The following is a 20,263-nucleotide window of genomic DNA, read 5'->3' on the forward strand; positions in this document are numbered from 1 at the left end:
ATCCACATTGTGGGAGGCTTCATGGACAATTGATATCACAGTAAAGAAGGAGAAAGGCACCAATACATGCTTGTGAGTTTAAGCGTTGCAGACGACAATTGGCGTTGGAAGGCCTCAGATCCGTACTCGCCAAGCTAGGCGACGATGACCCTGGGTTTCCCAAGCTACCCGAAGCCGGCCGACGCTGGATCTGGCTTCGTCGGCCTAGGCGACACCGGCCGATGCCAGATCTGGCCTCATCGGCCCCCGGCGACGCCGGATCTAGCTTTGCCGGGCTTGGGCGACCTCTGATTTGAGTTTCTGACAAGTTCTGACTTTGGCGGTTGACAACGACGGTGGCCGACGGTGACGGAAGGTGGTGGTTGGTGCTGAACGACGGTGGGTGATTAAGGAAGGTGATTATCTAGGTTTTAGGCTCTGATACCATGTGTAGAAAGGTAATGATATTTCTTGTATTGAATAAAAAATCAGAATACATATATATATATATATATATATATATATCATTGACCCTTATTACTATTTTACCCTCACAACTAATCAATATTTTCCAACAGACGGGAACATAGCAGTAATCAAAATCACTCCAAATACATCTCTCGTTGAACATTTTCCATGCATAAGAAAACCTCACATTGCCTTTTAGATCAGACCAAAGAAAAATGTAATTGCCAAAACGTACCAAGACCAAAATCTCCAATTTTAATGTCATCACGGGCATCAAAGAAAATGTTATTCGGGGTAAGATCCCGATGGATGATCCCCTGTCCATGTATGTGTGCCAAGCCCTCTACAATTTGGCGAAACAAATGCCATGCACGTTCCTTGTCAAACTGATATGATTCAAACTCCTGGCGAAGAGTCCTTCAAGCCAAAACAAAAAAGAAAGCAATTTCTCACTAGCAGGTAAAATATATCACTATACAAAATACGTGTATCAATCACAAGAGCTCATACATGCGTATTTGGAGTCAAGCGGAGGTACATATAAAAAAACTATAAGGCATAAGTGAGAAGAGAATTTCAGATGAATACATAATCTACAGTTGTCTTCATCAAAACACAAACAAGAGATTGAACATGGCATGAAAAACCTGACTCTCATATTATCATACAATGTCCAACCAAAAGCTTAAGGCATATGCTGGAAAGAGACTACACGGATGTAAGGCTATAATAAACCATTGCAAATGATGTGGGATAACACTTTAACATGAAAAATGTCCTCTGCACAAAGGTTAAACAGGATCTAAATTCCAATTTGTAGTTTGCTTGCAAGAATAGTTTAGTATGATATTGCCACAAGATAAATGATGCTAAGGTATCTCAATGGTAATTCAGTCAATAGTCAAGCTACACAACAAAAAAAAAAAACTTTGGCAAAACAAGGAAAAATTTGTTTAGATGGCTTAATGGGGAAATGCCCCTAATGGAGTGGAAACAATAGGATACCGTGAACATGTTACGCAAGATGAAGAATACACACCCATGACAAAAAAAAAAGAAAAAAGATGCATCCAAAAATCAACACTTGTCATTGCAACTTTGCTTATTTTTCCCAACTTCTACATCTAGCGATATTTGGCCAAAGCAAAATTATAGTTGAGTAATAGTTCTATCAGTGAAACATACAAGAACTATACCTAGGGCAGTACTCCATCTGAATATACAAGTACGTCGATTCAAGTTTGTTATCTTGCCCACAGACGTCAATGGAGCTTGTGTTCCGGTCACTTACAGTGGAGCTTGCTGCAGTCATAGAACCCCAAGCAACATCACCATGTGAACCTGGAACTCCCGTTTCAAACCATGCCTGGAAGGTTTGCAAATCACATTGCATTGAACAATTTACGTATTTAACATTAAAAAAATGAAAACCGTGTATTCTGGATAGAACCGCACCAGCAATAGAAATAAAGCATGTATATATGGATAAGTTCAAATGTTGACAAAGAGTAACAACAGATTATAACAGCAAAACTGGTTGATCTCTGAGCCTGAAGTAAGAGCAGTAGAGTAAAGAAACCCCATGGAAAGGTTACTGATTACCTGGTAGTACCGTACAACATGTTGATGCTGCAGACGTGATAGAGTGGCCACTTCCCTGTTTACCACCACATTGTTAGGCATATCCACACATGAGGAGAGCACATGAAATCTGGACAGTGAAATTTCTAGCACTACACAAAAAAAATAAAACTCCAGAAAAAAAAAAAGGTCAATCCACCAAATGTCACACGTACAATAAACTATTCTAACCCACAAAAATACTGTGTCGTACATTGATAACCGAATTAGCAAATGCCTGCCACTAGATGGACATTTCGAAATGGGAGTCAGAGTTTCATGCAACAGAGTTTCTTTGCTTGTTCCATTTGCTTAAGCATTTCATGCAACAGAGTTTTCATTCTCCAGATTGGTCATCTATATGCGCCAGAGGTTTTGTGAGTCAATATCACCAAGAAAACCTGTCAACAATGTGCAATGTTTCTAACATGTACAAGATTTTGCATGGTACATCCTTACACAAACAAAAAACTAAACTCTACATAGCAAGTGTACAGGAATCTGCATAGCTTTTATGACTTGTTTATTGTGCCATTTAGCAACTACTGTTTGGCCAGTGACGCAATTACAAATGCTGCTCAAAGAATACTACAGAAGCGCATCAACAAATGTGCAAACTACAGCTTCTCCTTCAAACCTCCCCATCCAATCAATCAATCTGTTAAAGGGGAAAAAATTGCCAAAGAAGAGAAGATATCAGCATTCTCTAACCACTGGACTGCAAAGAAAAGATAGACTGTACTCCCCATGGACACATTGTGCAGCTATCCATGTATATAACCCCAGCAATGTTCACTTCCAAGCAGATACTAGCTCAAGCCATTCCCTCGATGTATGGTACTAAAAAATAACAATTCATTGTCGGATAATCCTGACTACAAATTTAGAGAAAATAATATCATTTTGTACAAAGTAGCATATCAGTAGTAAAATACAAAACTAATTGAGTACGTAATGTAAAAATGAGAAGCTCATATTGACATCGGGAAAAGATATCCTGGTAGAAAAGTGCACTAAACAGAAGGAAGCCTTCTCCTGTGTAAATGGACTGTTAAAAACTTGAGATGATGAAACAAGAAATAAGAAGTTAACATTTTCTCTTTGATTTGTATAATACCGATAGAGTCCATCAGAGAAGAAAGAACATGACTAAATATTAATAGGCAACATAAGTTGCTATAACAAATATGATGAACTTGGCAGTGAATTGACAGATTTTCATGTCGTTCAATCTTCCATATAGTCAAACAACACTACTGAATCACTTAGACCATAAATTGGATCAAAAGGGGGACTCTATCATAGACAAGCCTGCCAGTAATTTACCTGAGTATCATCAGCTAGCTATCATTAACCTAAGCAAATGGTCTATATAAAGTCATTGTCATCCCTTCACAATCCCCTCCACCAGCAATCACAGTAAGCTGATAGGGCACCAATAAAAAGGACGATCGGATGACTACTCTACAAACTTGTTAGAAAATTCAATCAAAAAGCTTGAGCTAATAGGTGAAGGGAGACCACATGAATATAAAGAGCATTTAAGACCCGTTGTCAAGCAATGTGGGACATATTTCAACACCCCCTCTCACGTGCAAGCCGGATTATGAGCGGCACGTGGAATTTTGACTACGCACATTCACGTGGAATTTTACCACGCACATTCGCGAAAGGGTTAGCACTGGCTCTGATACAATGTTGAGAAGAAAAAACTGAACTGATACCATTGGGAAGTGTTATAGACACCCTACTGATCTACAATCATTTGTGCAGTAAAATGTCTAACGAAAACAGTAACTTTCCACTCAGAAGTCAATCACTTATTCAGTTAAAAGAAGAGTACTTTCTAAATTCTTCATGGTCAATCACGTAATCTAGAAACACTCCCCATATAAAGATTAAAAGATAGTCCGGGTACAACAAAAGAATATATCATCAATTTCAAGATTAAGTGGTTTTCAACATGTTTACTCAAATTATGGTGCAAGTTCTGCGTCAAAAGAGAAACTTACTCTCAGATAGCTTTTCATATATCAATGAGAAGTTACCTTAATATACGGTCATTCAGAGGCAAGCTTTTGTCCTTAAGCCGGATTTTCTTCACTGCATATTGCCTACCATCCAATTTATTCTTACAAAGGACAACATGGCCAAAACCACCATGACCTGTTTCATTAGATGAGAGGAAAAATAAAATTTTAAACAGAACAAATTCAAAAGGTTAACAAGTAGTCCATTACAATCTCATCCTGACTTGCAAAAAGGGTTTCTTAAAACTATTCTCACTTGAAAAGGGCAGACACTCGTCAAAGCATGGCAGAAGTGATTAGATAGAACCTGAACGGACAACTCACCTGCAGATATCAAATCCTATCTTGGTCCTTTTTACATTTAGGTAGTAGTATAGAATCCATTTTGATGTCATTATAGTTACATTTCAAATCAGTGTAGAATTCCTCAAATGGCACAAGTGAAAGAATTGCTATAAGCGAAATTACTGCAGTATTTGCATTGTCCGAGCCTAACAATGTCTCCATTGCAAAATTTGCATTGTTCTAGTGTGACAGTCCTGGTATCATATTCCAGTTCAACAACCATTTTTGCGAAAATATTCCAGTTCAATAACCATTTTTTGCCAAAAAATTGAGCTCCTCCCTCTTGACTTATCAACCATTTGTTCTCCTGTACAAGGAGGCCTGTCAGCATGACCAAAATTTTCTTATTAGTACTTGCCCTGCCTCCCTCGTCATCGATTATAAATCTAGCTATGCACCTGAAGAGCTTCCGAAGCTTAAAGAGTGTGAACATGTAATTTAAAATGGAAAAGGATGGGCAGCCAGCAAGATACAATTTGCCCGACATGGATTGCTCTACAAGATCATTGTCAAGAAGGGATATATACTTGGGAATTTTATATCAACTCTGAATTCAACTAATAAAGCTATAATCCCAATGTATCCTTTATTTTTAGAATGTATTTTTCAATAGGCATATGAGACACCAGCATACAGTGCTCCCCACTATCTGTGTTCCATGTGAAAAAAGAAAATTGAGGCAGTAGTTCTCATACCAAACAAGAGAAACAGTTCCAAGGGAGTCATGCATAGAAACAAAATGACTGGAGAAGTGATAGCCACCAATTTCTCAAGAGATGACAGTAGCCAAATCAGACAGAAATTACACCGCCGTTACTCAATGTGTTTCCTAAGTCGGTCAACTCCACTCAATATCAACTGACAATGCAACACCATAGTTTAAGATCTTTCACTAGGTACTATATTGTTGCAACTACATCATGACATTCAAATTATGCCAAGATTCAAGAAGAAAAGTTGTGAAGGCTTACCGAGAGTATGAAGCTCCTCGAAGTCATTGAGATAGCGGGAACTTGGAGGAGGTGTACTGGGCTGCACAATATCAGCTGAAGGCTTCCAAAACTGAGAAGCTTTTGATGATGTCTGCAGAACAAACAACAAGACGGAATACATAAAATACTTTTGAGTAATCTATCGAATATTAGGAGATGAAAGAGGGGAGAGAGAAAGAGAGGCTGACCGTATGCTGCTGAAAAGCATTATAAAAAATTCTGTTAAACAGCGAGGGCTGTTTTAATGCCAAATCACGTACCCAATCAGAAAGAATCTGAACCAAACCACCAAAAACCACAGTTTAGTCAGTGGACCAATAAATTGTAAGGACAAAAAGCACCTTAATCACATACTCCCAGATTGTATAACTCCAAGGCTATTTGAGGGAACGCATCAAACAATGGCCCTTTGGAAGCACAAGCGAGATGAAGGAGATGAACCTGCAACGTACATAGATATCAGAATACTTTGATTTGGTGCAATTACAAAGCAAGGAAAACCATTAAAAAATAGAAAAGAAAACACCACCAGTATCAGATCTTTCTTAATAATTTGAGGTGCTTGATGATGAATCATGGACTCAGATGACAGGCTATCAGAATGAACATGATTGTGATCATCGTCCACATCATGAAAATTACGGCCGCTGCTTGCGTCGTCGTCGTCGTTATTGCCATCTTCATAGCCAACATCAGATGCGTGTTCCTGGAAAACTGCATTCTGCATTACCATGCATTTATTACGTTTCATTCACAGTAACCATGAAAGGACAAAGAAAATGCACTATTAAATAGGCTCCAAGTTGACGTATTAGAAACTAGAAAGCAGGAATTATTTCTGTTCATTAAAATCGGTTAAAAGATATTAAGGAAAACAAACATTTCACTTCTGCATATTTGTTGCAACCAAAAATAGCACTCTTTACCTCCATGCCTCTAAAACCAAATTCTACGAACTTCTCCACCGTTTCTTCACTCGAAGTGGAAGTAGATATATTCTTCTCATCATCATCATCATTTTCTTCTTCAAGCTTTTCCAAATTGCTTGTAGGGAAGAGCACTGATGGTTGCTTCTTATCTAGCATTGTCTGTAGCTTTAAACCTTTGCTAAGCTTCTTATCCGGAAACTCAGATCGAAATTTGGAAACTCTCGATGCATGCAACTGTAGAGAAGAATTTGTCTCACTTCTCTGATCCATACTCAGACCCCAATGCCACGACTCTCCGGAGCTACCAAAGAGGTCTACAAAACCATATACAAAGGGCCCTCTGGAAGAGCCACCTTTGTTCAAAGAAGCTGCCATGTCCTTCTGAAACAACTGGCCATTGTCATCCTTGGTCAAGCATGGCACCTTCAGAAAAAGGACAGGACAAAACCACTCAATACGGTTTAAAATAACAACAAAACTGTCCGCAATTTTTCCACACTAGTACCATCATCAACATTAAAATTGGTGAAATAAGCGGAAATCATTCAATCAGAAGTTTAAACAGACCTAGGTCCGCAAAGCAGACATTAAGACACAAAAAGTAGTCATTGAACGTGCAAGAATGCATACCAATTTTACATGTCACTAGGCATACTTGTTTATCAACAAATTACACACTAGCAGTAACAGATCAAATAAGGAAAAACTTGATGCTAGATGACCTCCAAAAGCTGCTTACGAGATATTAACTGTGTATGTAGATTTTGCCTACCCCTCAAGTAAGGAAGAGTAATGTAGACCATTCAAACTCATATAAGTCATCTATGAACTGTCAAAAACTATCAGAGAGGATGATGAGCATTAACCATTTCAATTCAACTCCATTAGGCCCACTAACTTCCTATGTTGACAAGTTTACTCTCACCTCCATAAGAAGAGCCATGGAAACTATGGCATTATAATTTTTTTGGTAAAAAGGAGACAATATAGCATATTATATGAGATACAATCCACTGGATCTTTCATGTAATCAATTTTAAATTGGCGTCAAATTCAATTTAGGGATTATTTGTCCCTCAATGAGCAACAAAGGATGACAGTTGACAATGTTTATTTGAGAAAAATACCAAATGAAACTTACATAGAAAAACATCAAGAGAGAGACTATACAAAGACCATAACAGTTTCAGAATTCCAAAAATGCAAAACTTACGAAAACAATATGCTTGCTCAAGGGAAACAATAGTCTACGTAAAATTTGAAAGTTCTAGTACATAATTACTTGAAAGAAGGAGAAAATCATTAAACTAGATTGCTTAAATATTTCTTAACTAACACAAACGAAGTTGCTAAAGAAAATGGAAACTTCATCCAAATTAAAAAATTAGAGAACTTCAAGAAAAAATATATAGTTTTATACAACCTATACAACCTGATTCATGAAATATATTTAGTCTAAAATAGGCATAAAAAGAGAAAGTTCTTTGAATGTATAAATCTACAGAGAGAAAATAGTCTTTAGTTTACTCTTTAGCAAGTTTCAGGCATTTATTGTGGAGATGTGACTGTAATCTGTACCTAGATAACTGAAAAGTGGACAGGCATCCTCCATAATTTGACCTTAAACAACTTTGCCAAAATTTGACCATATTAACGAAGTTTAAAAATAATTATACAAAAACATGTTTTCCTCAAGCACTGTCTTTTAACTCAAAATTTCGATAAGGAAACCAAAGCATTAACCGAAACAGAAAAATTCTAAACATAAACTTCCATTTTGGAAACAGGAATGGATCCATGCATGCATATGTGCATGTCAAGTATCTCCAATCGCTTGTCTATGGGTTTTATATAGGCCCTTACGAGCGCGCGCGCGTGCGTGTGGGGGGGGGTCTCCCTCCACCAAAAGACAAACTTTTTTAGTTGAACTTTCTATCATGGTATTGGAAGCAATACCTCTCATCCAAAAAGTGAGTGATTTTTGCATCAACTGTTTCCATATACAAGATGCCATCATAGTGGCAAAATCTTGCGTTCAACAACAAAGACAAATGCTATGAGGACCAGGTCTTCCTAATTATTTTCATGAGTTCTCCCTAACAAAGAATTTGATTTTGCACAAATCCCAATAGAATTATTAGTCTTCCAATGATAGCCTTAAATCATATAAAAGTTTAAAAAGGAAACAGCATATTAAGGGCACGCAGACTCTGTTATATAGCTGCAGCCATCACTCTAATGAAGCACTCTTTCCCACCTTCCACGAACATCACATATTATCCCCTCTTTAGACACTATAAGCAAAAATGGATTTATTTTCAAATACAGCTTTAAGGCTGCATATGCTGATGAAAATACACAAAAATTCACTTTCACACCATTGACAATTTAAGGGTGAAGAAAATACACTGTAATTATCATCCTGTCAAAGGTCCCTGCCATACAACAAATTGTTCTTTCAAAAAGAGGTCAGAAGAGGATGAAAAGGACGGATCAAACTTATGCAGAAAACGGACCTCACAAAAATGATAATTCCACCATAGCTGTATTGAAATCATGAATTGCACTACATGAAATGAGTCTTCAAGCATACCGATTTGTGTGCTTGGCTTAGTGGGACAATCTCAGACAGAAACTCTTGAGCAGCCTCCACCAAATTGAAAATCATTACACGTCCTTCACGAGCATTAGAATTTGCCTGATGATTAAGAAAATGCATCGCATCCGAAGTCTCCATATTATGAACATGACGTAATGCAAAGTGTAGTCATGTTATAGACCGGCAGAGTAGAAGTCTTGCATTTTTCTCTATTCCTTTATATTTATAAACACTTCCTTGGACACTGCCCTATAGTTTCATCAATGTTATCAGGCAAAAATGACCCCAAATGGTATTAAACTGAAAGACATTAACAACATTTAACCCCAGTTTTAGCCGCTCTATCGCTAGTACATCCTTACTACTTGCATACGCACACACTTCAAATTTTTGCACAAAAAGATAGAATCCTGAAATATAGGCATGTATTATGCCCACTGCCTCTTTCATCTCAACTGCAATAAATTTGACAATGTCTGGGAAGGGCATATGACAAACCTGCAAAGCTAGCTGGAAGACGATCAAAGATAACATATACATAATAAAGATGCCCCCCCCAAAAAAAAAAAAAAAAAACGATCTGACTATCTACTTTAACTAAGAGCTAAAAGGGGGATAATTTATGTTTTTGTTCCTTCATTGCATTTTCTCAATGTGACCCTCCGACTAAACTCACTTTTCACTTCAGTGGTTAAACTCATAGAACTTTTTTAAAGTAGGTTCCTCCCATGAAATTTTCGGACCCATTTGTATGTGCAGATGCTAAAGGGAGTTGTGAGTCCCACTTTTGCTTTAAGGGATGAATTTGTTGAAAAATCACTAACTATTTTGGTATCAGTAGTTGATCAACAAAATGCCATACTCAGGATATATATGAAGGTGTCATGACCTTAGTCAGACACATGGAGGAGAAACAGAAAAATTGTAGAGTTACATCAAGAATGAGCTCTAAATGCTAAACTCCATTTTTTCTCTGTTTACAAACGATTTCATATCCTTCAATGTATGCCTTCTGCATTATAGTGAGAGAACATCAAACCAAGTGGGAGCAAACAAAAAAATTTGAAATTTTGGAAAGAACATTGGAATTTAATGCTTTATTTGGTGAGGAGGAGAAGTGCGGTAAAATGTGGGGTGGGTAGTAAATTTTTGTGGGGGATTAATTTACAATTTTCCTTCATTGTCCCTCCCCTCCATGATTGCTAAACAAACATGTGTTTTTGTTCAAGTCCACGGAAGTCGAGGGCATTTGGAGTTTCACTTGAGTGAGAGTGAAAGTTGAAACTATTTCCTTGATGAGAATCAGGGACTAGGTAGCCCTGAAAAGAGTACAGTATCGATACATTGGATCTGTTTTGCCAAAGGATGGTGCAAATGGATGAATTCTCACCACTGAGTACAAACAAGTTGGATGAACTAGAAAAGTGCTTCTAGCATCCTTTGCAATAATTAAATGCTCCTTAAGCCCAAGGGATAATTCTATCGGATGACAATAAGCCCTTCAATGCTCCATGGCACAAAATGCTGCATGATTTAAAACACCAATATGTGCACAAAACGGAGTGCAGCAGAAATCATAATGCTTCTTTGGATGTGGAGGCACACAATAGAAGGTAAATTAGAAACAAATCTATTTGGGGAAAGGTAGGTGAGAAGAAAGATCTACAGCAACAACAAGCTAGTCAGTTGAGACTGACAGAAACTTGATAAAGGAGAAACTAGACGGTTTGCTTATTCAAGTACCCCTTGTGAAATCCATAGACTAGTTAGCAGATATTGTCAAAATGGATTGAGAAGAATTATGCTGTACTTTCCTATTTGCAATATGGGCATGAGCGATATCCGTGCTCCATCTAATGGCGAACTTGTGATATTCTGTAAAGACAAGTCTCTTGTATTTAGCGGGTGGTACCCCCTTACCCTTTTAATAGTCCTGTTATCGTGCTTATGTGTCAGTTGATATAGTTGTGCCTACATTCCACGTACTAAATGAAAGATCCGCTTACATAAGAGAGGGAGTGTCTATGGGCTTGTTTCCACACAGTTTAGGCTTCTGGGGAAAAACAAATGTCTAGCACCTCCCAATCAACCCCCAACCAAACAAGGAATATGGAAAGGCAAAGGAAGACCTCTTGAGCATGGTTGTTTAAAACCAAGAATCAGTTCATACCAGCTCATGTAGGAGAGAGAGAAGCTTATCTGCGTCAGCTTCAGATAAACCTTTCTCTGGTATGATCTGCAACTTTGGACACTTGTAAGGATACCCGGGTAAGCACCTATATTAGAAAAGACATAAAGGGAAAGCCGAACCATAATTACCGACACTCTGAGAGATAGTGTTAACACCAAATTTAGAGGCACTGACCTTACGAAAAGAAGGGCTGACACATCCGGATCATCAAAACCCATGTGTTTTGAGTAGGGCCTGATTTATTCCAGCTAAACATATCCATAACCATGATAGATAATCGAAACCCATGCAATTAACAGAACTCCCACTAAAAAGAAACCTGAGCTTAATGATGATCTTCGGAGGGGTTTCTGCGACTTTGCAATCTTCCTGGAATATCGCGCACCTGGACCTTGCACGTTAGTAACTTCAGTAACCGCAAAATAGAAAGACAACATGCTTCGGGGTGTTTGTTTGCTTCAAGCCATCAACTAAGCCAACCCAATGCACACGCAATAACAAAAATGAAGGAGCATCATATTTCATAGACTCCACGAATGGCAGAGTAGAATAAACAAGACTCGAGACCATGTGCCCCTGCTGGGCTTACAAACTCAAAACTCTTTCAACCAGATAAGATCACCCATGACTACGAAAACGCGATCGGCACTAAAAAGGCATGCCGAAATTATTTGCGAAGCAACAGAATCGACTCACAGGGCAGTGATTTCCTCGGTGAGGAGCTCATTGTCCTCATCAGCATGCTTGTCCTTGGAAGGAGTCCTCCCCTTACTCCTCTTCCCTCCTTTTTTCTTCTTCTTCGAGCTCTGACCCATTCGACCTCACTCGACCCACCCTCTCCCGCAACCAATCCCCTCCCTCGAAAACCAGCGCCCACGCGCCTCCGGAGATGGATCGATTTGCCCAGCTGATCGAGCGCCGGGATCAGGAATTCGTGAATTGCCGAAGAGATATAGGATGGATTCGAGCCAAGCGTTTGAAGATGCAGAGATGCGCCAAGACGATCGTGGCGGAAGCGAAGCGGAGGGAGCGATTGGGAATTTGCACGGCGGAGAGGAAGCGAGAACGGGGTTTCTGCGAGCAAAACAGAGGGAAGCAAAAGCTGACGCAGGTGGCGCTGAATTCAGTGGGACTTTTTGAAGAGACGAAAATATTAAATCTATACTGAATTACTAATTTCTAAAAATCAAATGTTGCATGATTACTGGGTAGATATACATTTTCAAAGCTACGAGTTACTTAACTAGAAATTAATAGTCACCCATAGGCTCTTGAAAGTCGAAACTGTATTTCCATAGATGTTATTATTAATGTGAAAGGGTTATGAATTGAGTTACGGGAGATAAGTACACCGTAAGTGCTATATACGGAGTTCACTCGAATGCCATAATTTTCACAAATCGTTCACTTAAGTACTACGTCCACGTTAGCTTTATGGGCATGCCACGTCAGCTTTCCGGCATCCACGTCGGCGATGGCACTCAAGTAAACGATTTTTAAAAGTTATGACATTTAAGTGAACGCTTTGAAAGTTATGACACTCAAGTAAACGCCGTATAAAAATTATGGCACCGATAGTGTACTTATCCCAAATTACGGGCTTTTTTCGATCAAGAAAAGTTATCGATCGGGATTGAAAATATTACACGAATTTACCAATCCCGTGAAACATATCTCTTACTAGTCAAGAGGTGGAGGGCTTGCATGAGCTCGACAGGCCGATTGACAAGTTTTTGGGTAATGTCCATCCGATCTGGTAAGGTTGATTCGGGTCCCCACTTTCCAATCTGACCCATTGACACCTTTAGAAGCGGCAAGTTGACAATTTACGTTGCTTGTGTGCTTGAATTTTTGAATAAATCAATGAATACCCCTTTAAAAAAGGAAAAATTTTAAATAATGATCTAAAATGGATTTTGTTTCAAATAAGAACTTAAAGTGTCTTAATTTTATCTGGACACTATCAAATAAGAGCATGAAGTGGCCATGTTAGTCTCAAAAAAGAGTCCGACCTCACTTGTTGGTCAAGGCCACTTTTGTCCTTTATTGTTTTAAAAAAAAAAATTCATTTTATTTTTTTTCTTTCCTTTTTCCTTTTTCAATTATTTTCTTTCCTTTTCACAATGAATGATCAAGTGATGACCGGTTGTCGTAATACCCACATAGAGATACGCGAGGTCGCCCTAAAATATCATAGGCGAGGATTGGCCTTGCTTAGACAACCCTCATTGGCTACAGGCAAGGTTGACCATCACCAAACTTGGGAGAGGACTTCGGCTAGGCGACCCTTGCCAGCGGTTGGCGAGGGCCCGGCCCAAGACTCGATTTTGCGTAAAATTGAGTCTTTCTTTAATTTCGTCCAATTTGACTAAAAAACATACTGACTTGATTTTTTTTTTCTCTCTTACTAGCATTAAGGTTAACTAAAAGCACTAAAATGAGGTCGTTTTGATTCAAATCTTAGCTTTTACGTAAAATCTTAATTAAATTAGGTTGAAAAATCCAAAACTTTTCCATTAAAAATGACAAACTAAAAAAAAACAAATTTAAAACTTTAAAAAAGCAAAACCAAAAAAAGAAAAATAACATAGGTAGGAAGGTAGCCTCGTTGGTGAGATGTCGGCGATGGCCAGCGACCCTCCTTAGATTAGGGCGAGGCGCCGATGACCCGTTGGCCGGCCGCCCTTTGACCTATTTGAAGACTGCAATAGTTTAATGGCCTTAATGAAAGAAATTTTAATAGTTAACTCTCCACATGATGCTAATCAAGTTGTGAATTTATGGGTGAGGAAGTTTACATCCTAATTGGCTATCTAAGGCCCCGTTTAGTTTAGCATTTGGAAGGGACTTTGGGACTCAAAAATTTCTTGATCAAATACAAATAATATTTGATTCATTTTGCATTTCCAAATGCCCTTAAAGGTCTTTAGCCCAAAATAGCTTCGGAGGTACTTTGAAAAGTTGCGTTTGCAAAATGTAACTACAATTTTTTATTTTTTTAATCTTCTTATTTTATTTTTTCTTTTCTTTTTTTGTCTCTTCTCCTTCTTCCTTCACCTACTTCCTTTAGCTTGTTGCTCCTTCCTCTGCTAATCACGGACCTTGATGATGGCAGCCGCTCGACGATATACCATGACACGTAGGTCGACGAGCTCGAGGCTTGGCAACAAGAGCCTTAGCATCGCCGGATCTAGCTTAGCCTCGAGTGACCAAGGCGAGCGTTGGTGTCGCCGGCCTTGAGGGAGACTAAACCTCGCCGGATTTGGCTTAGCCGGGCTCGGCCTCGAGGGAATGAGGCGGGCCTCGCTAGATCCGGTGAGGCTTGATCTCGGCTCGTTGGCTGCCGTCGTGGCCAACGACAAACAGAGAAGAAATTAACAAGGGAAGAAGGCAAAGAAAACGAGAAACAAATTTAAAAAAAAGTAATTAAAAAACAAAATAATTAAAAATAAAAAATAATCTTTATTCGAAAAAATAAAATTATTTATAAAGGCTATTCTTTACCAAACGACAAAGTTACTTTTCCATGTGTTTTTAAAATATATTTTATCAAATACTATTTATATTTAGAAAATTTTTTTAGACTAAAAATATTTATACTTTCTCAAGTACATTTTCTCGTGGTTGAACTAAACAGGCCCTGAGCCCTCTCGACCTTGTCATGTCTTAGAATCAGGCTTTCCGTATTTTTCTGAGCCGAAGCGTTGGAAGTTAAATTTCTAAGAAAAATAAGCCCTCCGTCGCATGCGCTCGACAAAGACAACCCCAAAACTCTCCAGCCTTCAGCTTCGCCGCCCCTTCACCGCCGAGCAACAGTCGTGCGCCGTCGGAGGTTAGCTTTTGGGTTCACCGTCTCCGCCATCTCTTCCTCTGACAACCAGGTTTCGCGGCCTCTGAAGCTCTCTCTCTCTCTCTCTCTCTCTCAATTGCGTGCAGAGTACTGTTCCTCCCCTAGGATTTTCATGTATCGGCACATAGTGTATCAGTCCATCTTCGACAAATTCGGCTTCATTGCTCTAGAATTGGAAGAGGGCTTGGCTCGATTTGACGAATTTTTGAGTGTGGGAAACCTGCGTCGGGAATGTTTTGGGTTTAACAGTGAGCGACGTGCTCGATGCTTCTTCCGTTGGCTCTGAGTGTTTTAGGTTCAGCACTTGTGTCCTTTTTTGCGTTTGGCTAAATTGGCTTATTGATTTGGTGGGAGGCAACTCACAAGTATGACAGATTGGTGGGCTTGAAGTGAATCCTATTCTTTTCCTCTAGATTATTCAGGATCAGGTGGTTCCTTCGATTTGTTGCCAAAGTCTTTAAATCAGATAAGAACTGCATTTCTCTTCACTGATTGACTAGCTATCAACTTTATGAGGCCATCTCTTACTGGATTCACTAACGGTTCCTGCTAGTAGTAGTTACTTAATTTCTGCAATGGTGGCTTTTCCCTGAATTTGAGTGCTTTTTATTGATGTGAAAGAGATTGGGGTTTACATGTTCATTGTCGTGTGATGCGCTTGTGGCTGGTCTAGTCTCCGTGTTCTAGGTGCAAGCTTTTCTTGCGAAACGTGTCTTGTGTATTTATGTTTGGCTAGCGCCAAATCATCTCCCCGTGCCAAACAGTAGCAGCATTTGCGTCTTTACAAGTGGTGTTCTGATCAGATAATGTGCAGCAGCAGCATTGTATGAGTTTCGGAAAGGTGCCCAGGAGGCCCATTTGCTGCTGCTGCGCATCACATTATCATTACCTTGCTAGCAGCAGTGTTGTTGCTGTACGTGTCCTTTCTAACAAATTAAAAATGTGGGAGTAGGTTTTTCTTAGCACATCCTACGTTCATTGCATGTAGTTGGTAATCATATGTGATGGCACCAAATCTTCTCATGCGCCAAATGAGTAGCACAGGCATCTTTACTGGTGGTCTTTTTGGTGCTGTGTAGCTCATACACTCCCTGCATCAGATGCTGTGCAGCACCAACATAGGACTAGGTTCTGGTGAGGAGCTTTATCACCTAAGAAGAAACTGCTGTCCAGGAATGACATTGAACTTATATACCATATCATGCACTGATGCGCCTTATTCTTCACAAAATATGGAGCTAAAGCCAATACCTTCTGCTGATAATTCTTTAGTTTGTTGCCAACTTGTTATTTAGCTGTTGAATCTTCTGTTTAGATTGCATGGCGGGCACTGTGGAGACTGAGTATGCTGCCTTCCTGGAGAAGGTGAAACGGACTGTCTATGTCGACAACCTATCACCCCAGGTCACTGAGTCTGTCTTGAGGTCTGCTCTCGACCAGTTTGGAACAGTCAAGAGTGTTCAGTTCATCACGAACTACTCACAGCAGCAGAACATCCCAAAACATGCTCTTGTTGAGATGGAAGATGAGGAGCAGGTAAAAGCGATCGTGAAGCTCATTGCTTCTTGCCCGATGATGATACTTGGGATGCCGAGGCCTGTGACAGCTTGTGCTGCTAAAGTGGAGATGTTTGAGGATTACCCAGCAACGCCTGGTAGGAAAATAGAGGTCCGTTGGTTGGATCCAAATGATCCCGACTTTGAGGTAGCTCAGAAGTGGAAGCATTTTGTTAAAAGGCATGGTGCTGAAGCTCGATTTTTGCAAAAAGTAAGTTTCTTCATAAATTGTTGGTAAATAAATAGAATTTCAATCATATGGGCGATTTCACTTAATTGCTATGTACACTCGACACGCCCCTTACATGACAGAGAAACCCATTCACTCTGTGAGAACTTATGTCCTCAGCGCTGCTTTAAGTTTTGAATTGTGAATGGTATTTTACCAGGGGAATAAAATCTAGATAATCTCTTTAACCTGGTTTGTATCTCTACCTTCTCAGGTGCAAATGGCAGAAGAAGAGAAGCTTGCTAAGCAGCAGGAAGACAATCTTAAGGCAAACTTTGCAAAATACGAGATGATCGAGGCCATCATGGTTGATGCTACTGCGGATCGCTTAGCTCGTCATTATGAAATGAACCTCAGGAACGAGCTGTAAATGCCGGTCTTCTATAATTCGCCTTATGGCCAGTAAATGACTTTGTAAAGAATAGAGGATGCCCAGTCTTCATCTATAGATTTGGAATTAGGGAGTGTTTGCTGAAGCATCCTCAGGGCATTGAAGCTGATGCTTTCTTCTGCAGCTCCTTCATCTCCTTGTGTTTGGATTTTCACTTAAATGCTGGTTGCCGTTGGTGCTACTCGAATACCGATTTAGGTTAATCAGTGATGCAGGATGGGGTACACGTACGAGAATTGTTATTTCTAAATTTTAATTAGCCTAGAATAGGCAGTTTCATTTAAGATTTAGGGGATATGTATATCAACAAGGTTTAGTTTCAGATGAAATATCATCCGGATGAATAAGGACCAGAATGACAATACATCCATAGCTGAGTAGTATGTTGGACACGATATTGAGAAAAAACCTTAAAACAAGGACCTATAAGGAGATGGTGTAATTTTTTGAAAGTTTGACCATGCTAATCATAAATAATTTCCGATAAATCCCTTGTTCATGAATTAATTTACTAATATCATACATTAAATAAGACACGAGTCGAGATGACGACGACTGACCCAAATAAGACAGATGAAAGTGGCTATTCCTTTCTACAGAGGACGGCTAAAGAATGCGTTGATGGATTGTCAATTTCAAGTTAGATTCTTTTTGTGAATTTCTCTCAACATAAAGTTAATCTAACACTTCCCACCATTATATATTGGGCTTCGAATTATTTAGATTTCAGATGGTGGGTTTGTCTTAGTTCCATAAGGCGAGTAACGATCCATTATGTGGACTGTTAGGGAACTAGCTTGAGGGTGTCCTTAATCCTTATGCGTTGAAATTTGACTATCTGCATCCGGGTTTTGCGCCCCAGGTCAGACTTCGGCCTGAAACCACCCTCCCCAGGAAATAAGTAAAAGCAGACAATGTCCACTCTTCTTCGTGACAGTCCCGTGCATAAAAGTGAGAAAGCACGTATCTTTTCGTGATCCACAGCGTGAATGTCACGATTTTTCGATAGATTAAGTGACTGAGTCGATATTGTATAACAAAGCTTGAACGATACTTTCACTTTTTTTGAAAAATGCTAATTCTATGCTCTTTTAGGTGCGTATGCCAATACTTCTAGAGTAAAAATCTGTTTAGCAACGCAACCTCTATAGCAAAAATCCTTTTAGTTGCGTAACTTCATTTCTCTACTACTAGAGCATTTTTTTGCTCGGAAGTAATTTTGAAGCCACTTGAAGAAGTAACAAAATTTACTCAGAAACAAAACTAAAAAATCAACTTTTGGCCAGAAAATGATTTCTATAACAGAAACAGTGCTGCCATGCGAGCACTCTGGAATAGTGAACTAAAATTTGGAGACGATCAATACCATTAAAACCCTGAAAAGGCGAACATGTATCGATCACGGTGGCATTCGAGGTTTTGATAGATAGTCATAGCTGTTCTATTTGGTGTTGTTTCACATATGTAAACTTCAGTATCATATTTCTCTCCCCATGAGAACCTTTTCGTTAATGTCATCAGAAGTTAGGCAGGTGAGCGGAAAAGGAAAAGAGATCAGAGATTTTCTTTTAGCTATTGTTGCCAATGGCCATTTAAAAAAGTACTTCACTGCCCCGTCACCTGTATAAAACCATTATAGAGCCTTTTGTTTCCTCGCACAGCTCGACAAAAGTTTCACTCATTCATCCTAGCCCTGCTAGAATGGCCGTCCTGCATTTACTCATGGTACTTGCACTTCTGAGCACCCGCAATTTGCTCGATGCCCGTTTTATGCTAGATACAACCCCATCCCCTATGCCGGAAACATCTATTAGACTGGCCTCCCCACCATCGCCATCCTCACGAACTTCGGTGGCCATGTCACCACTACCGTTGCCTCTTTCAGGCTCACCAACCTTGTCATCTACTCCAATGGCTGCATTACCATCATCATCGCCCGCTGTCCAGCCCTCTTTGCCAATTTCCGGCTCATCAAACTCGCCATCCACTCCAGTGGGCACATTCCCAAGTTTCTCACCTGGCGTCCTACCATCATTGCCGGGGTCGATATTTCCTCCTATCTCTAGCTTGCCTATTCTGTTGCCTTCCCAAGCAGCCATGTCACCATCTTCCTCACCAAACATCCAACCATCTCTTCCACTACCAGGAACAAGTTCGGGCCCTTCGACTTTATCATCTGCTCCAATGGCCACATTACCATCTTTCCCAGGCTCAACATTGCCTCAGCCATCAAGCTCGCCATCTTCAATGTCTTTGCCGGGGCCGACTTTGCCTTCTATCTCTAGCTTGCCAACCTCATTGATATCCACTCCATTCACCTCCTCGCAGTCTTCCTCGTCCAGCACGCAGCCATCTTTTGCAGGGACGATAGTACCACCGCCCTCCAGCTCGTCAAACCCACTCAGCGCCTTTCCCTCAACTGCTAGTCAACCATCCACTCCGATATCTTTGACAATCAGCACTTCTGGTTCTGGCTTACTTACAATGGCCCTCCCACCACATCATCAACAATAACACAATCTCCTAACCCAACAACAGCAATCAGTATTTCCTCTCCATCATTCTCAAATCCATGGGTTCCCCCTCCGTGATGCACGACTTCTAGAGTTTAATCTCGATAATCTCACCATGCTGCCAGCAAAACTTTGGCAACGATGTTCTACATTATATTGCTATGGCCGAGGGCCACGAGCAATGCACCTTGTGGTGCCTTGCAAGTTGAGTGAAAAATCTCTATTTGACAGGCACGCAGGACAAATCTTACATTTCACAGTACCAAGTACTAAAAAAAGAACGCATAGGAGTGTATCCACAAGAAGTATAGTACATTTACTATTAGCGATTAATCATATATTATGTTTAATACATGCTCATGCCTCTTTAATTTCTTATCTTTGCCAAGTTGCTCTATTCCCTAAGTAATTTAATTTTAAAACATGTCTCATAAGCACATCATGCCTCATGTGTACTGATTAGTGATGACAGAACCACCATTTGATAATGAATTTGTGGTGTGAACTTTAGCTGAGACGGAACAATTTGACTAGCAAAATCCTCGTACTCTTCTGAGTTAAGATAGCAAAT

The 20,263-nt window shown here is 39.7% G+C and overlaps 3 protein-coding genes across 8 annotated transcripts in view; 2 read left to right on the plus strand and 1 right to left on the minus strand.

The window, feature by feature from the left end:
- LOC115739112 (eIF-2-alpha kinase GCN2) overlaps positions 1-12,274 on the minus strand; it is a 29,226-nt gene extending 16,952 nt beyond the window's left edge. For 4 of the 5 annotated variants that reach the window (XR_007196632.1, XR_007196633.1, XM_030672023.2 and 1 more), the window contains exons 1-14: positions 11,850-12,274; positions 11,473-11,538; positions 11,328-11,387; positions 11,133-11,238; positions 8,957-9,061; positions 6,361-6,786; positions 5,964-6,155; positions 5,789-5,875; positions 5,623-5,709; positions 5,414-5,525; positions 4,116-4,233; positions 2,050-2,104; positions 1,644-1,813; positions 683-864 (exon numbers count right to left, since the gene is read on the minus strand). Coding sequence is in view for 3 of the 5 variants with exons in the window: in XM_030672023.2 (XP_030527883.1) it covers positions 683-864; positions 1,644-1,813; positions 2,050-2,104; positions 4,116-4,233; positions 5,414-5,525; positions 5,623-5,709; positions 5,789-5,875; positions 5,964-6,155; positions 6,361-6,786; positions 8,957-9,061; positions 11,133-11,238; positions 11,328-11,387; positions 11,473-11,538; positions 11,850-11,968 (1,885 nt within the window). In the remaining 2 variants the exon portion in view is untranslated. The remainder of the gene's footprint in view (positions 1-682; positions 865-1,643; positions 1,814-2,049; positions 2,105-4,115; positions 4,234-5,413; positions 5,526-5,622; positions 5,710-5,788; positions 5,876-5,963; positions 6,156-6,360; positions 6,787-8,956; positions 9,062-11,132; positions 11,239-11,327; positions 11,388-11,472; positions 11,539-11,849) is intronic. The other variant, XM_030672024.2, reaches the window with a different exon arrangement.
- A 2,578-nt stretch (positions 12,275-14,852) lies between these two features.
- Positions 14,853-17,309, plus strand: LOC115739285. 2 transcript variants are annotated; one of them, XM_030672289.2, is made up of 3 exons: positions 14,853-15,034; positions 16,319-16,770; positions 17,003-17,309. In XM_030672289.2, exons 2-3 carry the CDS (start codon positions 16,324-16,326, stop codon positions 17,156-17,158), a joined length of 603 nt encoding a protein of 200 aa, XP_030528149.1. In that variant the 5' UTR covers positions 14,853-15,034; positions 16,319-16,323; the 3' UTR covers positions 17,159-17,309. The 2 variants fall into 2 exon arrangements, with proteins under 2 accessions (XP_030528149.1, XP_048127672.1); XM_048271715.1 differs by lacking the exon at positions 14,853-15,034 and adding an exon at positions 15,105-16,239 and having other exon boundaries at positions 16,317-16,770.
- A 1,351-nt stretch (positions 17,310-18,660) lies between these two features.
- Positions 18,661-20,046, plus strand: LOC125312684 (CRAL-TRIO domain-containing protein C23B6.04c-like). The gene is made up of 2 exons (XM_048271711.1): positions 18,661-19,221; positions 19,326-20,046. The coding sequence occupies exons 1-2, from the start codon at positions 18,881-18,883 to the stop codon at positions 19,462-19,464; spliced, it is 480 nt and encodes a 159-aa protein (XP_048127668.1). The 5' UTR covers positions 18,661-18,880; the 3' UTR covers positions 19,465-20,046.
- Positions 20,047-20,263: the final 217 nt, after the last annotated feature.

This window comes from Rhodamnia argentea, chromosome 10 (assembly GCF_020921035.1).
Source record: "Rhodamnia argentea isolate NSW1041297 chromosome 10, ASM2092103v1, whole genome shotgun sequence".
Classification (NCBI taxonomy): Eukaryota; Viridiplantae; Streptophyta; class Magnoliopsida; order Myrtales; family Myrtaceae; genus Rhodamnia; species Rhodamnia argentea.